We start from the raw sequence: 18,451 nt of genomic DNA on the forward strand, positions 1-18,451 counted from the left end.
TAGGAATTAAGATGGTACAGCATGGTGACTATAGTTAATAATGCTGTATTATATATTTGAAAGTTTTTATGAGAGATCTTAAAAGTCCTCATCACAAGAAAAACATTTTTTTTTATAATTTTCTGTGATGAGAGATGTTAACTAGGTTTATTGTGGTGATTATTTTACAATATATACAAATGTCAAATCATTATGTAATATACCTGAAATGTCAATTATACCTCAATAAAGAAAATCCACAAATCAATTTCAATCATTCTTCTGCTTTTCAATCTCCACTGACAATTACAAAGAAAATGAAACACAGTATGGTCTACATGTCCCTCCACAATTTGGCCCCTGTCTAGTTCCTATCACTTTTCCACTCATTCAGTAGGCTCCAGCCACACTGACCTTCTTTCTATCCCTTAATCATAACAAACCCTTTACCAACTCAAGGACATGACTGTTGTTTCCTCTGTGAAAAACACTCTTTCCTTAGATTTTTGGATGACTGGCTTCATTATTCAACTACCAGCTCCCATTTCCCTATTCTTAGAGTCTTCCCCAGACCATTTAAGCAAAAGTACCCCATCATTCTCAATCAAATTGCCCCAATTCTGAATAGCATTTATTACTATATGAAATCAAATTTTCATTTATTATTTCATTTCTCCCATATATGTAAGCTCCATGACAGCAGGAACCAAGTCAGCTTTGCTCGCTGGTTTATTCTTAGTGCCTAGAACAATGCCTAGCCTTCAGCAGGCAGCTGACAAATATGAATGAACACATATTTCCTACAGCATCCTTTGCTCCCTTCTGTTTTAGCATTAATCACACTACACTAGAATTACCTGTCCTATACAGCTGTGGTAGATACTCAATAAATGTGACCAAATAAAAGAGAGATCAATGAATGTCAAAGAGCATTAAGAGAAACAGGAAAATAGATAACTCCATAATAATACTCTCCAAGGATTAAAAATACAGTAATAAAAAAAGATGCATTAACTAAAAAAACTCTTTAATATTTCATTTGTATGACCTACAATACATAGCAAAAGTTACATAAAGCAAAGTGGACTAACTCTGAAGAATGGGGAGAAACATAAAATTTAGTTGATAATCTCAATGCTCAATTTTTAAAAATATGACAAGTACATATATTTTCTTAAATTCTAATGTTGAATAATAAACCATAAATAAAGAAGAAACCATTTCTTTCATTCTCAAGTACTAGCCATGCTCCCTCCCATCCCAGGGTCTGTGATATACTATTCCTTTTGCCTATTTATGATATTCTTCTGTCTGTTCGTGACACTTACTAGTCAGGTCTCAGATAAGCCTCACTGCCTTACGGATGTTGTATACAGGTCAAATATCTATCCTAATTATGAACCTTTGAGGAGCAAGGTACTTCTCCTTCGTAGGCTTGTCTATTCGCATTATTTGTGAGATTAGTTGATAACAATGGTAGACTAAATGCTTTATGAAGACAGGGCCCACATTTACTTTCACTCCTCACTGAATCCCCAGTACCTAATATAAGCCCAACATATGAAAACATCTGTGAAAAGAGTAAATGAATGAGAGGGAGTGGTCTTATTTTTACGGTGTTTCCTAATCCCAAGACTCTGTCCCACTATGAGTTAACTCGGTGGTGATTACTAATACAGTTGAACTGTATATTACGTCACTGAATCTGATGCTTCTCTAGAGCTCAAAGACCCCTGCTTCTCCATCCCTATTTGCTCTCAGTAGCAACTGTTTCCTTAGCACAAATGTAATTTGGTTATTAAACTGGAAGAGATGGGTGGCAGTCACCAGGTTATAAATATATGACCAATACAAAATGATTAATAAACATGATTAATAAATCCTCTGAAAACAAAGTTCCTTTTAATAAGGTGGTCTATGCATAGATGATTTAGAAAACACTTGGCACTCTGGACGAAGAACAGCTATGACCATGTACACTGAGAAGGCCACAGTCTGGGATGCATAAAGTACAAGTTAACAGAACTATATGAGAAGGAAAATATTTACTTAGGGTCCTTTGTTTGGTAGTGCCACAATTCAGTAGGTACACTGCAACATTTTTTTAACTAGGACAGCAAACAACAATCATTTTATTAAAAATCATCTACAATAAATGTATTTCTCAGAAAAGGAACTAGTTCATTGAAGCACATTGTACTTACATTAAAAATAATGCTATTTCACCCATCACTATTTCAGTTTCTTCTCGGATGCCATCAAATCATTTAAAAACACTTATTCTAATGTTAATGAAAATATTCTAATGTCTAAGAAGATTATTTTATGTATTTATTTTTTGAGAATATTTTATAATGAGAATTGTCTTAAGTTCCTAAAATTAAAAAAAAAAAAGAACTATCCATTTAGATTTAAGATTATAGACAGTAATGAGAAATGGGATTTGCTTTTTGTCCAAGTTCTAAAATTCATCATAAAAACACAATTTCTCAGTCATACTCTAGAATTTCCACACATTACTTTGTTTCATGATTATGTTGGTATTTTCACATAGTCTGTGTTATAAAGTGTCTAATCACTAAACATATTGTGGTGTTTCTGACCTGAGTTTATAATTTCCAAAACTGAAACAGCATTAAAAAAAAACCCTGAAGGATATTTAAAGTCCAAAATACTGACTGTCAAATCCTCAAGAGAGGGGCGCCTGGGTGGCTCAGTGGGTTAAGCCGCTGCCTTCGGCTCGGGTCATGATCTCAGGGTCCTGGGATCGAGTCCCGCATCGGGCTCTCTGCTCGTCAGGGAGCCTGCTTCCCTCTCTCTCTCTCTCTGCCTGCCTCTCCATCTACTTGTGATTTCTCTCTGTCAAATAAATAAATAAAATCTTTAAAAAAAAAAAAATCCTCAAGAGAACAAAAAGGAGAAAATATGAAGTTTACTAATTTTTTTAAGATTTATTTATTTTTAGAGAAAGAACAATTACGAGCATGAATGGGGAGAGGAGCGGAGGTAGAGATGCAGACTCCCAAAGAGTGCAGAGCCTCATACTTGGGCTTGATCCCATGACCCTGAGATCATGACCTGAGGCAAAATCAAGTCCATGCTTAACTGACTGAGCCACGCAGGTGCCCCTTAAATGTAATTAAAACAGTAGCCATTCTACTCTACCTAGTTCCCCACTGGAAGCCCCTCTCTCTCTTTTTCTTTTTCTTTTTTTAAGATTTTTAAAGATTTTTAAGATTTTTAAGACTGTACAAGGACATTTATTTGACAGGCAGAGATCACAAGTAGGCAGAGAGGCAGGCAGAGAGAGAGGAGGAGGCAGGCTCCCTGCTGAGCAGAGAGCCCAATGTGGGGCTCCATCCCAGGACCCTGGGATCATGACTTGAGCCAAAGGCAGAGGCTTTAACCCACTGAGCCAGCCACCCAGGTGCCCCTGGAAGCCTCTCTATTGACATGGGGTGTGGAGAGGATGGTATAGTCCTGAGAGGAAAGTGACCTACCCATTATCTCAACAGCTCAGTGAGACAGCTGCATCTAGAACCACACTCCTGACTCTCACCAACCTCTGAGGACAAGCCATCCCCATTCCATTCTTCTCCTGTTACCCTTTCCACCGGGAGAGGTCTGCTCAAATGCCCAAGTTTATGTAACAAAAGAGATGAAGTTAATTAAGTAAATGTACTTTGTTCTGCCCTAAAGGCAAAAGTGTGCTACTGATTGCAGCACACTCCAGACACAGAGCTAGTTGCAAAACTATGTGGTAAGAAAAACATCAGCATCCATTACCTGAGTAGGACTCTGAAGACTTAAATCTAAACCACAAGTAAACTCTGTATGATGTTCCACTGTTTCAAGAAGAGGGTCAGGCTTTGAAAAGTTCCAGAATCTGTAAATATAAACAGAAAGAAATAATTTAAGTGCTAAACTACCCAAAAACATATCTAAGAAAAAACAGTTATTTACCATAGCAGGGTCTTTATCAAGGCAGCTTCAACCAATTCATAAATACAGAACCCCACTATTGATCTACAGAAAAATATCTAATAAAGAAAAAAATGTACTCCATTCTATCATATATAAAAAAAGAAATTATTACTCAATTAAAATATTATTCCCATTAGGATACCTTGTAGGATAGAAGCTTAACAAGTTTTAGTTAAAAATTTTTTTTATATTGCACAAGGACATTTAAGATGAGAGATACTATGCTTTTGTAGCAATTTCTTAAAGTATTCATGACTGTAAAATAAGGATATTGGATTACAAGAACTCTAACATTTTGTGATTTTTAAATACTTCATTTCTCAAGAACTGATATGAAAAGATCTTAGGTTTAATTTACATTTCAACAGGAATTCAGACTCTTTAAAAAGAATCTGTCCTCTTAAGAAAATCTTGGTAATTCTGAAAAATCTTTTCTTTCTTTCTTTCTTTTTTTTTTTTTTTTGAGGCACAGCCTTTCTTATAGATTCCACATCAATGTAATTTCTGGAGTCAAGAAACTGAAATGTGTTTTCCTGGGCCAATATTAAGTATTCTATTTATCCTCTATAGACTGGGAGTGGTACTATTTACCATAATATGTCTCTGATTTCTACTATACAGATAGGAACTTGGCCCTATTTTCAATATACAAAATAGTACTTTATTTCTAAAGCTTTATTTGCTCATCATCTTTCTTATTTGATTCTAAACACTCCATAAAAATGGCACATTCAGGATCATAGTGTCATACTCCAACTCAGCCTCCCTAATGATCTGCAACATGGAACACACTGAAGGTTTAGCAGATCTCTTTGAAAGAGAGTAAATACACAGAACCAACAGTCACAGTTTGTTTAACCTGGTGGTATTATTTCCCTAATAAATACAGGGTTGGTCTTATTAAGTTTGAAAAGGATTGTTGCTATGGATAAACCACTGTGTGGGTACCAGAGAGACAATGAATAAATAGCTCATTTATCGGAAACTGAAATCTACAAAATATTTAAGGAGAGTGATTTTACTTTTGAAAATTTACTGTTCAAACAAATGAGGGAACAGGCTACAGTCCTCAGAAATCATAATAGTGGCCTCCACTGTCTTTGCGTATTTGTTCCTTTGGTTCTAGAGACAAATATTGTACTCAAATCTAATTTTTGAGATTTTGATAATGTTTATATAAGCAAAAGTAAGTAAGTCATCATATAATTTCATTTCTAGAACATGGCTACTCACTGATTTGCATTATTTGAAACAGTAATCAAATTATTTTGTACATACCCACTATGTTCCAAAAAATATTCAAAATGGTTTTAACAATGAGTATTTAATATGGTCAAAAGATGAATAAAGGAAAAGGATAGAAAAGTACATTTGAACCTGCAATGAGATTGATAAACAAAAATAAAGAACATCCTCAACATCTCTGAAGGAAACACAGAAATGTTACTCATGAGTCAATGGTATCACCCAAAGGACAGGGTACTAGAAGCATTCTACAGGAAGGTCAACTTAATCAAGGTATTCAACTTTCTGACTGCATTTGGGATTTAGATTCTGTTTCAATAGAATGGATGAGCATTAGTCTTCAGACCAACCATAAAAATTGGCTGGTGAATTTCAGCAGAACTTTTTAAGGATAATAAAAGTAAAAGAATTCATTTGTATCCTCCTGACAAGTTCCTGGAATGCAGTGTTTATTATTATTTTGTTGTTTTGAGCTAATTAAGGAAAAGGTGGCACTGAGGACAAAACAGGTGGGCCTTATGAAAATGAGGATGCCCAATAAGAAAGCATGTGTGAAAACATCAAACTTTAGCTTTAAAATATGGTAAGGGAAGTCACATAAGCAGGAGGGCTGAAATTCTACTCAATAAGTCAAGCTGGGGGCACCTGGTTGGCTCAGTCCGGACAGCAAGTGACTCTTGATCTCTGGGTCATGAGTTTGGAGCCCCGTGGTGGGTATAGAGATTACACCAATAAATAAAACTTAAAAAAAAAAAAAGTAAAGCTGAATTTGCTCTAATACATAGCTTAACAGGCAGTCAAGGTGCCATATCACTCCACACCAGAGTCACACCCATTCTAACTTCAACCTGGTAAAAACCATCAGGTATTTACCTGCAATCTGCAAAACAGTCACCAAATAAGATGCACGCTTACAACTCTAAGGATGCTATTTGGTGAAGAAAGGGTTAGTCTAGAGAATATCATAAAAGTGCTACTGGTCTATTACATCAGTTCACAGCTCTGATGGAAATTATGTAATATACAAATTATGCCTATTATGCATATGATAGTACAAAAATTATGAGAGGTTCACTTCCAGCAGAATGGCTGATTAGGTGTCTAGAACAACATTCTTACTGAAAAAAAAAATCCTAGAACATAATATAAAAAGAATCACCACCACCAAAACTTCATAAGAGCATCAGTGAGGTACACTCAGGTCAAAAGTAAGACCAAAGCTCAGAGCAGGACATTGACCATGAGCCGGCTTTTGCCTTGAAAGGGTGTACTGAACAGGGAGAACTGGAACTTCAATTTTCTAAATCTCGGGGGGATCAGGAGCCAGAAAAATCAGCAAGATTAAGGTTAATATTTATAACTTAAAAATAATTTTCAATAGGCTAAAATATCTTAACAAAAATATTGAGTTAAAGACAGTAAAGGGCACAGGCTACGTAAGTTAACAAAACCAAAAGCTAAGCAATGCATCTATACACTATAATTCATTTTTTCATCGCTAATATCTTTTTTAATAACTAAAGAAATAGATGTATTTTTTTATTCATTCCCATTCTCCAATGGCAACCACTGCTAACAGTTTTATGTGGATACTTCCAGAACTGTTCCACGTTTCTCCATCCCAGTTCCATAGGGAAGGATTGAGCAGTAAAGAGGAGGTGGGCATTTCTCCACATTTCCTCACATTTGTCAAGTAAGGGGATATGCAAGGTCTCTCCTTGCCATCTTCTGCAATCAAAGATCCTGTAAATTCTATATATCTAAGGGCCCTCATGAGCTTATCACATAAATAAAATAGGCTCCTTTCATTGGGAGAAGTCAGGCTCCATATATCATTAAGTGGTCAAATAAGGCATATTATTGTTAAGTGCAATGTTTGTTTTGGTCCAGCACATATACGACTTGGTGCCTTTTTGTCTCTTTGCTGATGAAATCACTGACTATTTAAGCTCTCTCATGGGAAATAAATATACTGGACAGGCTTCCACTGACTAAAAATATTACAAAACTGTAGGAACATTTTTCATTTAAATTGGAGATGGAGAGAGCAAAATTCATGACAGTACAAGGTCTTGTTTGAGTTCCTTTTTGTCTTCTGATTCCATACTTCTTTAACAAAGCAACTAAGTAGCACTATGTTAAATAAAACATCCAAACAATTTCGAAAACTAAGCTGAAATTATTTTTTACTTTACTAAAATGTAATTTGAAATCCCTAAACACTTGAAATTTAGCCAACATATAAGTTCAGTAGAAGATTTATGATATTTTTCAAAATTTTTCATTTTCCTTTCCTTTTCTCAACTTACAACTTGGTCCATAATTCTCTGTGAGTTTTTCCTAACTGCAATAAAAAAAGATGCAGAAAAAATGTTGGCTCCTTTTCCATGCCTTACATGTACGTTAATTTTAGTCAAGCTGAATTTTAATTAATTTTAGTCACATTAATTTTAGTTGTGTTTTTAAAATTCTTAGCAAATCGCCCAATTATATAATTCCATTTGTACTGTTTTTGTCTAGTGTTCTCTAGAGTGATGAGCAAAAAAAACATTACAACAACTTGTTTCCTCGTCGCTTAATTACTTGTTCATTCAACAATTTGTGAGTCCTTGGATGTGCCAGGTGTGGTGCTGGGATCCAGAAGCAAAAGAAATGTGGTCTCAGCATCCTTGTGGATCTGAGTTGGGGTGGATAGACTGACATTCTTTAAAAGACCACAGAAACCAAAACATTACTACAACTGGACAAGTACCCCCAAAGATAATGTGGGATGCTATATATAATGACATGCTGGGGCACTTAGGTGGCTCAGTCGGTTGAACAACTGACTCTTGCTTTTGGCTCAGAGTCATGTACTCGTAACTCAGGTTCATGACTCATGAACTCATGAACTCAGGGTCCTGATATCAAGCCCTGTGCTGGGCTATGCACTCAACATAGAGTCTTCTTGAGATTCTCTCTATCTCCTGCTCAGGTGCACACATGCTCCCTCTCTTTTCAATAAATAAAAAAATAAATCTTTAAAAAAAAAAAAGGAATTACTGACACTGAACTGAAATCTGAAGGTTGAGGAGTTAGTCAGGTAGAGAGTAGCTGGCCTCTTGTCAGCGGGGAGCAGAAAGGGTCATTCACACAGATCTTTTTGCCCATGTGAGGAATTTGGGATTTTCTTTTAAGTATAAAGAACAAAACAAAATGAAACAAATAATAATAAAAAAAAAACTGAAGGAGAGAGGTGCCTGGGTGGCTCAGTCAGTTAAGCCTCTGCCTTTGGCTCAGGTCATGATCCCAGGGTCATAGGATCAAGCCGGGCATCAGGCTCTCCACTCAGTGGGCAGCCTGCTGCTGTCCTTGCTTGTGCTCTCTCTCTCTCTCTTTGTTAAATAAATAAATAAAATCCTCTTAGAAAACAAAACTGAAGAGGTTTATATACTTGGCTTCACTTTCTTTAAAAAATTTTTCTTAGTAAACTTTTAAATGTTTTAATAGTTTTAAATCTGTAGAGAACTTGTGAACAAAGTAGAGTTCCCACAGAGTCTGACCCCATGTAGTATGGGTTCAAAAAGAGAAAAAAGCAGCTTGGATTTAAGATGGTGATAGTACTGATGAAGAAAGGTTAATGGATTAGAGATATATGGAGGCAGAAGAATTAATAGGACAGAAGAAACAAAACTGATTAATGGAACAGGAAAAAATAAAGAATGATTCCTATGTTTCTGGCTTTTATCAATGTACTTATGATGCATTTAGTTATTTATAGACCTTTTTCCTCTAAAAGGCTCTAAACTCCTTGAATTCAGAGACAGTGTCCTATTTTTCCTTGTATCTCTAGCATGTATAAAAGTGTCTGACACATGAACACCCAAAGAATGTTCCTTGAATGAATGAATAAAAAATAAATGTGAATATTAAATATAAGATAAATAACGAAGGCCAACCTCACAAATGAAGTAGCTTTAAATCACCTATAGACATGGTTCCCAAATGATGGACCAGAGACTCATTCCTCATTTGAGTAGATCTGTATGGAACCCAAAAATCCCTTCCCAGGAAATGGTGATGCTCAACCAGCTGAGTCGGGGAGTTACTATCTAAAGCAGCACTTTAAAAATACAGATTTGATAAATTCCCATCCAAAACAACTGTGATATCAGGCTGAAGGGGAGGCAAGGGAAAAAGCCAGAAGAGGGTGGTGGTTCTCAACCTTGGCTAAATGCAATCAACCAAGAAACTAAAAAAACTGATGTGTGAATGCCATCCCCCAAAATTCTGATTTAATTGGCCTGGGGTATGTCATGGGCATTGGGAGGTTGAACCATTCTCCAGATTATTGTAATGTACAGCCAAGGTTGAACATCCCTGAGGGGGTGGGGTGCAGAGGTGGCAGATATTAACCCATTAACTGAAAATCATTGATCTTGACCAGCAGTTCTCAAACTTAACTTTGCATCAGAATCACCTGGAGTGCTTGTGAAAAAACAATTTAGAAGGTATGGAGTGAGAGCAAACCTGAAGATGGCAGAGGTATAGCTTGACGGAGATGACATCAGGTCATAAGAGTTCAGTTAGATAGTTATCAAACCATTCTGAACACCTACAAACCCAACAGGAGATCGAAGAGAAGAAGAGCAGCAATTCTAGAAACAGAAAATTGACCACTTTCTGAAAGACAGCATGAATGGAGAAGAGAATATGAAGCGAGGGGAAGATAGACCACGGGGAAAGGGGCTGGGTCCTGGCAAGAGGTAGAGCAACAGAGCACAAAATTCGAACGTTTAAAAGTCTGCTCCACTGAGGGACATCGCTCCAGAGGCTAAGTGCGGGTGGAGCCCTTGTAGGAAAATATGGTCTCAGATCCCACGGGGTCACAGAAGGATTGGGGTATCTGAGTGTCGCAGAGCTTGCAGGTATCAGAGGAGTGAGCTCTCAGCTCAGGATCACCTTAAACTGTGATCTGTGGCACAATCAGACCACTACTCTTTGAGCAGGAACCCCACAAGTAGCAGATCTGGGAACAGTCACCAGAAGAGCAGAGTGACAGGATTCTGCTGGGTTTGGAGACTCCAAACGGGGCTGTGTGCCAGAGACAGAAACACTCGGTCACAGACCTGGTGAGCTCAGAGCCCCGCCAGAGACCAGGGAGACAGATGGGAGTGATTGAGTGCTTTTCTCCGAGGGCGCACTGAGGAGTGGGGCCCCGAGCTCTTGGCTCCTCCGGGCTGGAGATTGGGAAGCTGCCATTTTCATTCCCATCCTCCAGAGCTCTACGGAAAGCATTCAGGGAACAAAAGCTCCCCGGAGTGAACTCAAGCAGATTACTGAGCCTAGCCCCTGGCAAGGGCAGTGCAATTCCAACTCAGCAAAGACATTTGAGAATCACTACAACAGCTCCTCCCCCAGAAGAGCAGCAAGAACATCCAGCCAAGACAAAGCTCACTGATCAAGAACAGAGGAATTCCATAGGTGGGGAAAGCAAAGCATGGAATTCATGGCTTTCTCCACATGATTCTTTAATCTCACAAAGTTAATTTAAAAATTTTTTTTCTTATTCTAATTTTTTTAACTTTTCCTCTTTCCTCTTTTAACATTTTTTAACTAGTTTATCTTAACAATACCATTCTTAAAAAAAAAAAAAGGTCTTTTTAAACCTTCATTATAATAGTCATATTTTACCCTTCATTGTATCTATCTTTATTTTTTGTATACATATAGAGTTTTTTCTTCTAAAAAATTTTGGAACACAACTTCTTCTAATAGATCAAAATATACCCTAATCTAGCACAGGGCTTTGTTCTAGTCTCCAGCCTGAACAATTCTCTCACTTTCTTTTTTTTTCTTTCCCAACTTATCAATTCCTTTTTTAGAATTTTTTTAAAATTTTCATCTTTACAGTCATATTCCATCCCTTCATTGTGTTTACTCTTATTTTTGTATATATATATAAGTTTTTCTTTCTTTAAAATTTTGGGACATAGTTTCTTCTAAGAGACCAAAATACACCCAAAATCAAGTGGGTGGCTCTGTTCTATTCATCAGTCTAATTATATTTGAATATATATATTTTTTTTAATTTTTTAAGCTCTTTTTAAAAACTTCTTTTTACTCCCTTTCTTCTCCCCCCAATTTGGGATCTCTTCTGATTTGGTTTGCGTACATTTTTCTGGGCTCTTTGCCACCTTTTTAGTATTTTATTCTCTCATTCATATATTCTTACCAGGATAAAATGACAGGATGGAAAAACTCACCACAAAAAAATGAACAAGAGGCTGTACCAAAGGCTAGGGATCTAATCAATATGGACATTGGTAATATGTCATATATAGAGTTCAGAATGACGATTCTCAAGGTGATAGCTAGGCTCAGAAAGGCATGGAAGATATTAGAGAAGCCCTGTCTGGAGAAATAAAAGCCCTTTCTGGAGAAATAAAAGAACTAAAATCTAACCAAGCTGAAACCAAAAAAGCTATTAATGAGTTGCAATAAAAAATGGAGGCTCTTACTGCTAGGATAAATGAGGCAGAAGAAAGAATTAGTGATATAGAAGACCAAATGATGGAGATTAAAGAAGCTGAGCAAAAGAGAGACAAACAAGTACTGGGCTATGAGGGGAGAATTCAAGAGATAAGTGATACCATAAGACAAAACAGTATTAGAATTGGGATTCCAGAAGAAGAAGAAAGAGAGAGGGGAGAAAAAGGTATATTGGAGCAAATTATTGTAAAAAATTTCCCTAATATGGCAAAAGTAACAAGCATCAAAATCCAGGACGCACAGAGAAGCCCCCTTAAAATCAGTAAGAACATGTCAACACCCCGTCATCTAATAGTAAAATTTACAAGTCTTAGTGACAAAGAGAAAACCCTGAAAGCAGCCTGGGACAAGAAGTCTATAACATACAATGGTAAAAATATTAGATTGGCAGCAGACTTATTCACAGAGACCGGGCAGGCCAGAAAGAACTGACATGATATATTCAGAGGTCTAAATGAGAAGAACAGGGAGCCAAGAATACTTTATCCAGGTAGGCTGTCATTGAGAATAAAAAGCTTCCAGGACAAACAAAAACTGAAAGAATCTGCAAACACCAAACCAGGCCTACAGGAAATATTGAAAGGAGTCCTCTAAGCAAAGGGAGAGCCGAAAAGTAGTAGACCAGAAAGGAACAGAGACAATATACAGTAATAGTCACCTTACAGGCAATACAATGGCACTAAATTCATATCTCTCAATAGTTACCCTAAGTGTAAACGGGCTAAATGTCCCAATCAAAAGACACAGGGTATCAGAATGGTTAAAAAAACAAAACCCATCAATATGTTGTCTACAAGAAACTCATTTTAGATCCAAAGACACCTCCAGATTTAAAGTGAGGGGGTGGAAAACAATTTACCATGCTAATAGACATCAAAAGAAACCTGGGGTGGCAATCATTAGATCAGATCAACTAGATTTTAAGCCAAAGACTATAATAAGAGATGAGGAAGGACACTATATCATACTCTCAGGGTCTGTCCAACAAGATCTAACAATTTTAAATATCCATGCCCCTAACATGGGAGCAGCCAACTGTATAAACCAATAATAACAAAATCAAAGACACACATCAACAGTAATACAATAATAGTAGGGGACTTTAACATCACTGAAATGGACAGATCATCCAAGCAAAAGATCAACAAGGAAATAAAGGCCTTAAATGACAAACTGGATCAGATGGACATCATCTGATCAATGGATCAGATGGAACATACCATCCCAAAACAACAGAATACACATTCTTCTCTAGTGCACATGGAACATTCTCCAGAATAGATCACATCCTGGGTCACAAATCACGTCTCAACAGGTGCCAAAAGGTTGGAATCATTCCCTGCATATTTTCAGACCACAATGCTCTGAAGCTAGAACTCAATCACAAGAGGAAATTTGGAGAGAACCCAAATACATGGAGGCTAAAGAGCACCATATTAAAGAATAAATGGGTCAACCAGGAAATTAAAGAAGAATTGAAAAAAATCCATGGAAATAAATGATAATGAAAGCACAACTGTTTCAAATCTATGGGACACAACAAGGGGTGGTCCTGGGAGGAAAGTATATTGTGATACAAGCCTTTCTCAAGAAACAAGAAAGGTCTCAAGTATACAACCTACCCCTATACGTATAGGAGCTGGAGAAAGAACAGCAAAGAAAGCCTAAACCCAGCAGGAGAAGAGAAATAATAAAGATCAGAGCAAAAATCAATGAAATAGAAACCAAAAAAAAAGTAGAAAAAATCAATAAAACTAAGAGCTAGTTCTTTGAAAGAATAAATAAGATTGATAATCCCCTGGCCAGACTTATCAAAAAGAAGAGAGAAAGGACCCAAGTAAATAAAATCAGAAAAGAAAGAGGAGAGATCACAATCAACACCAAAGAAATACAATTATAAGAACATATTATGAGCAACTATATGCCAGGAAATTTGACAATCTGGAAGAAATGGATGCTTTTCCTAGAGATGTATAAACTACTAAAACTGAACTAGGAAGAAACAGAAACCCTGAACAGACCCATAACCAGTAAGGAGATTGAAATAGTCATCAAAAATCTCCAAACAAATAAGAGCCCAAGGCCAGACAGCTTCACAGGGGAATTCTACCAAGCACTTAAAGAAGAATTAAATCCTATTCTCCTGAAACTGTCTCAAAAAATAGAAATGGAAGGAAAACTTCCAAACTCATTTATGAGGCCAGCATTACCTTGATCCCCAAACTAGACAAAGATCCCATCAAAAAAGAGAATTACTTGATGAACACAGATGCAAAAATTCTCACCAACAGTACATTAAAAGGATTATTCACCACAACCAAGTGGGATTTATTCCAGGCTGCAGGGTTGGTTCAACATCCGCAAATCAATCAATGTGATACAACACATTAACAAAAGAAAGAACAAGAACTATATGATACTCTCAATAGATGCTGAAAATGCATTTGACAAAGTACAGCATTCTTTCCTGATCAAAACTCTTCAAAGTGTAGAGACAGAGGGTACATACCTCAATATCATCAAAGCCATCTACGAAAAAACCCACAGCGAATATCATTCTCAATGGAGAAAAACTGAAAGCTTTTCCACTAAGATCAGGAAGATGGCAGGGATGTCCATTATCACCACTGCTATTCAACATAGTACTAGAAGTCCTAGCCTCAGCAATCAGACAACAAAAAGAAATTAAAGGCATCCAAATCAGCAAAGAAGAAGTCAAACTATCACTCTGCAGATATGATACTTGATGTGGAAAACCCAAAAGGCTCCACTCCAAATCTGCTAGAACTTGTGCAGGAATTCAGTAATGTGTCAGGATATAAAATCAATGCACAGAAATCAGTTGCATTTCTATACACCAAGAACAAGACAGAAGAAAGAGAAATTAAGGAGTCAATCCCATTTACAATTGTACCCAAAACCATAAGATACCTAGTTTTAAACCTAACCAAAGAGGCAAAGAATCTATACTCAGAAAACTATAAAGTACTCATGAAAGAAATTGAGGAAGACACAAAGAAATGGAAAAATGTTCCATGCTCATGGATTGGAAGAGCAAATATTGTGAAAATGTGTATGCTATCTAAAGCAATCTACATGTTTAATGCAATCCCTACCAAAATGCCATCCATTTTTTTTCAAAGAAATGGAACAAGTAATCCAAAAATTTATATGGAACCAGAAAAGACCTCGAATAGCCAAAGGAATATTGAAAAATAAAGCCAATGTTGGTGGCATCACAATTCCAGACTTCAAACTCTATTACAAAACTGTCATCATCAAGACAGTAAGGTACTGGCACAAAAACAGACACATCGATCAGTGGAACAGAATAGAGAGCCCAGAAATAGACCCTCAACTCTATGGTCAACTAATCTTTGACAAAACAGGAAAGAATGTCCAATGGAAAAAAAAAACAGTCTCTTCAACAAAGGTGTTGGGAAAATTGGACAGCCACATGCAGAAAAATGAAACTGGACCATTTCCTTACACCACACACAAAAACAGACTCCAAATGGATAAAAGACCTCAACGTGAGAAAGGAATCCATCAAAATCCTTGAGGAGAGCACAGGCAGCAACCTCTTTGACCTCAGCCGCAGCAACTTCTTCCTAGGAACATCGCGAAAGGCAAGGGAAGCGAGGGCAAAAATGAACTATTGACACTTCATCAAGATCGAAAGCTATTGCACAGCAAAGGAAACCAACATGAACAGACATTTCTGCAAAGAAGACATCCAGATGGCCAACCACACATGAAAAAGTGCTCCACATCACTTGGCATCAGGGGAATACAAATCAAAACCACAATAAGATACCACCTTACCCCAGTCAGAATGGCTAAAATTAACAAGGCAGTAAACAACAGATGCTGGTAAAGATGCGGAGTAAGAGGAACCCTCCTACACTATTCGCGGGAATGCAAGCTGGTGTGGCCACTCTGGAAAACAGCATGGAGGGTCCTCAAAAAGTTGAAAATAGAGCTACCCTATGACCCAGAAATTGCACTACTGGGTAATTACCCTAAAGATACAAATGTACTGATCCAAAGGGGCATGTGTACCCGAATGCTCATAGCAGCAATGTCCACAATAGCGAAACAATGGAAAGTACATAGATGTCCATCAACAGATGAATGGATAAAGAAGATGTGGTACACACACACACACACACACACACACAATGGAATACTATGTAACCATCAAAAGAAATGAAATCTTGCCATTTGCAACGACATGGATGGAACTAAAGGGTATTATGCTCAGCGAAATAAGTCAATCAGAGAAAGATAATTATCATATGATCTCCTTGAAATGAGGAATTTGAGAAGCAATGTTGGGGGTCTGGGGAGTAGGGACAGAAAAAAAATGACACGAGATGGGATAGGGAGGGAGACAAATCATAAGAGACTCTTAATCTCACAAACAGACTGAGGGTTGCCGGGGGGAGGAGGGTAGGGAGAGGATGGTTGGGTTACGGACATTGGTGAGGGTATGTGGTATGATGAGTGCTGTGAAGTGTGTAAGCCTAACAATTCATAGACCTGTTCCCCCTGGGGCTAATAATACAGTATATGTTAATAAAAATACATAAATAAATAAATTCAGCACCCCCCCAAAATAGTAGGGCATGAGCCTCAAGAATTTGCTTTAGAGATTAAGCAATCCATCATGACAACAGTTAATAAATGGCAGCCCCAACAGACAGACTCTATTGGCACCATGTCCAGTACTTTTTCCACTGAAAGATGCTGCCATCTGCTTTTTCTCTGGGCCATGCCAAGGAATCTGGAATACAGGTGGCCCCCGGGGCTCTTCAGGTGGTCCCGACACCATGAAAGTTCAAATGGCCCTGACCAAGTCAGGCTTCCCCTATACTCCTCAGACTATATAGAAAATTCCATTAGCCAAAGCCCATGCCAACACTCCATTAGTCTGCCAGTTTACATTCAAAACCAATACCCTAAGAAAATTATAAGCTAGAATAAAACTGAGCTCTTACAGCAAAGAGTTCAGAAATTTTCCTTTCTTCTAATATTTTTTTACATGCACTTACTGGATCTTCCATCTACCTTGCTGTCCCTTCCTGACTTTTGTATTTCTCAACTGATAGATCTTTCTGTAACCTCACAGATACCCATCTTAAGTGAATCCTCCCTGATCAGAGCACATGGAATCATGGGCTTATTATTTTACTGTCTTTATTGCTTTTGGAAGGGATTAAACTTAGGAAATACAGAGTGACAATACAATCTTATAAAGAGCTAAATTTCCATTCCTTACCTAAAAAAAGAATATTCACAGAGTGCTAATGCTCTCTTGTTTGCATGACTAGATGGAGAGTTGTTTATTTTTGTAACTGGCAATGAAAAAAATAATACTTAAAACTGAAAAATACTGTCTGCTAAATGAAAAAATAGGATTAATTTTAAGTAACTACAGAACAATTTTCAAAGAGCTTTCAGAAGTACTCATTCACAAAAATCCAGAAACCATATTTACAGACTTTCAAGGTTAAATTACAAAATTCTAGAATTAAGATTCTCTATCAAAAGAAATGCTTTTTAATATTTCAGTTAAAACTTTAACTACATCAGTATTTTAGAGGGACTTATTCCACTTCATCACAATAAACATTAAGCCCAGGAGCCACACGTCACAAAGCCTAGTGTACTTTGACAAATTAAAGAAAACCGTTAGCTGATGCAAGGCTTGCTCTGACAGTATTCATGGTTGCAACCCACCCAGATACAGGATGATTTTGTGAAGAATGCCACATCTCAACAAGAGGAGGTAAAAGAGATTAAGAGTCACTTATGATTTTGGAGGGGGAGGGGGTTGGAAGAAGGGGGGTGGGGTTATGGACATTGGGGAGGGTATGTGTTTTGGTGAGTGCTGTGAAGTGTGTAAACCTGGTGATTCACAGACCTGTACCCCTGGGGATAAAAATATATGTTTATAATAAATAAATAAATAAATAAATTTTTAAAAAGAAGAAGAAAAAGAAAAAAAGTAAGAACTCTTAGAGGCTTTGTTTACTGCTCACTGGTATCAACTGGAAACCCATAAAATAATTCTGTGATCAAGTTTCAAAGAACATCTAAAAAAAAAAAAAGAAGAAGAAGAAGAAGAAACAAACTGTGAAGAATTCTATCTGGCATGAAATAGTATCAGTATCTCAGGGATAGAGAATAGTCTATGTTCAACTGAACTGTAAAGGGCACCAAAATCTGGCTATCTATGTTAACTACCTATCAAAATGTGGCAAAAGGTTATTTCACAGAAGTACAGACACAGTGTGACTGGATGAGGCTGCAGGAGAATACCGCACCTAAGTGTTGAAAAACTAAACTGACAGCAGCTGCTTCCCTGCTCCCGTCCTGTATCAGCTACATCCCTCTGAAATTCTTAATGTCCTCATCTCTGAAGCTAAGCATTTGTGAATAAATCCACTCAGACTGTCAGGTTGTGGGATGTCTACACAGCTTACAAGGATATCCTTTATGGAACAACTCTCTCGTCAATGGAGGATGGATATAGCAAGGGGATGAGGGAGAGACACAGACACCCATAAGTGTGGGAAAAAGAAAAACACAGAGCTGACCAAATAATTCTGCTTCTTTTCTGGAAACTGGACATGAAAGCTTAAGGGGGGGAAAAAGAGAAAAAAAAAAAAAATCAGTGCAGAAAGAGCAGAAACAAGAAGCAGGCACT

General features: G+C 37.2%; 1 protein-coding gene across 1 annotated transcript in view; it reads right to left on the reverse strand.

The window, feature by feature from the left end:
• The window catches only part of PEX7 (peroxisomal biogenesis factor 7), a 90,987-nt gene that overhangs the window by 21,427 nt on the left and 51,109 nt on the right, over positions 1–18,451 (reverse strand). Inside the window, exon 9 of the mRNA XM_032339406.1 lies at positions 3,766–3,865. Within this exon, the coding sequence (XP_032195297.1) occupies positions 3,766–3,865 (100 nt within the window). The remainder of the gene's footprint in view (positions 1–3,765; positions 3,866–18,451) is intronic.

The sequence above is a fragment of the Mustela erminea genome, chromosome 4 (genome assembly GCF_009829155.1).
Source record: "Mustela erminea isolate mMusErm1 chromosome 4, mMusErm1.Pri, whole genome shotgun sequence".
Classification (NCBI taxonomy): Eukaryota; Metazoa; Chordata; class Mammalia; order Carnivora; family Mustelidae; genus Mustela; species Mustela erminea.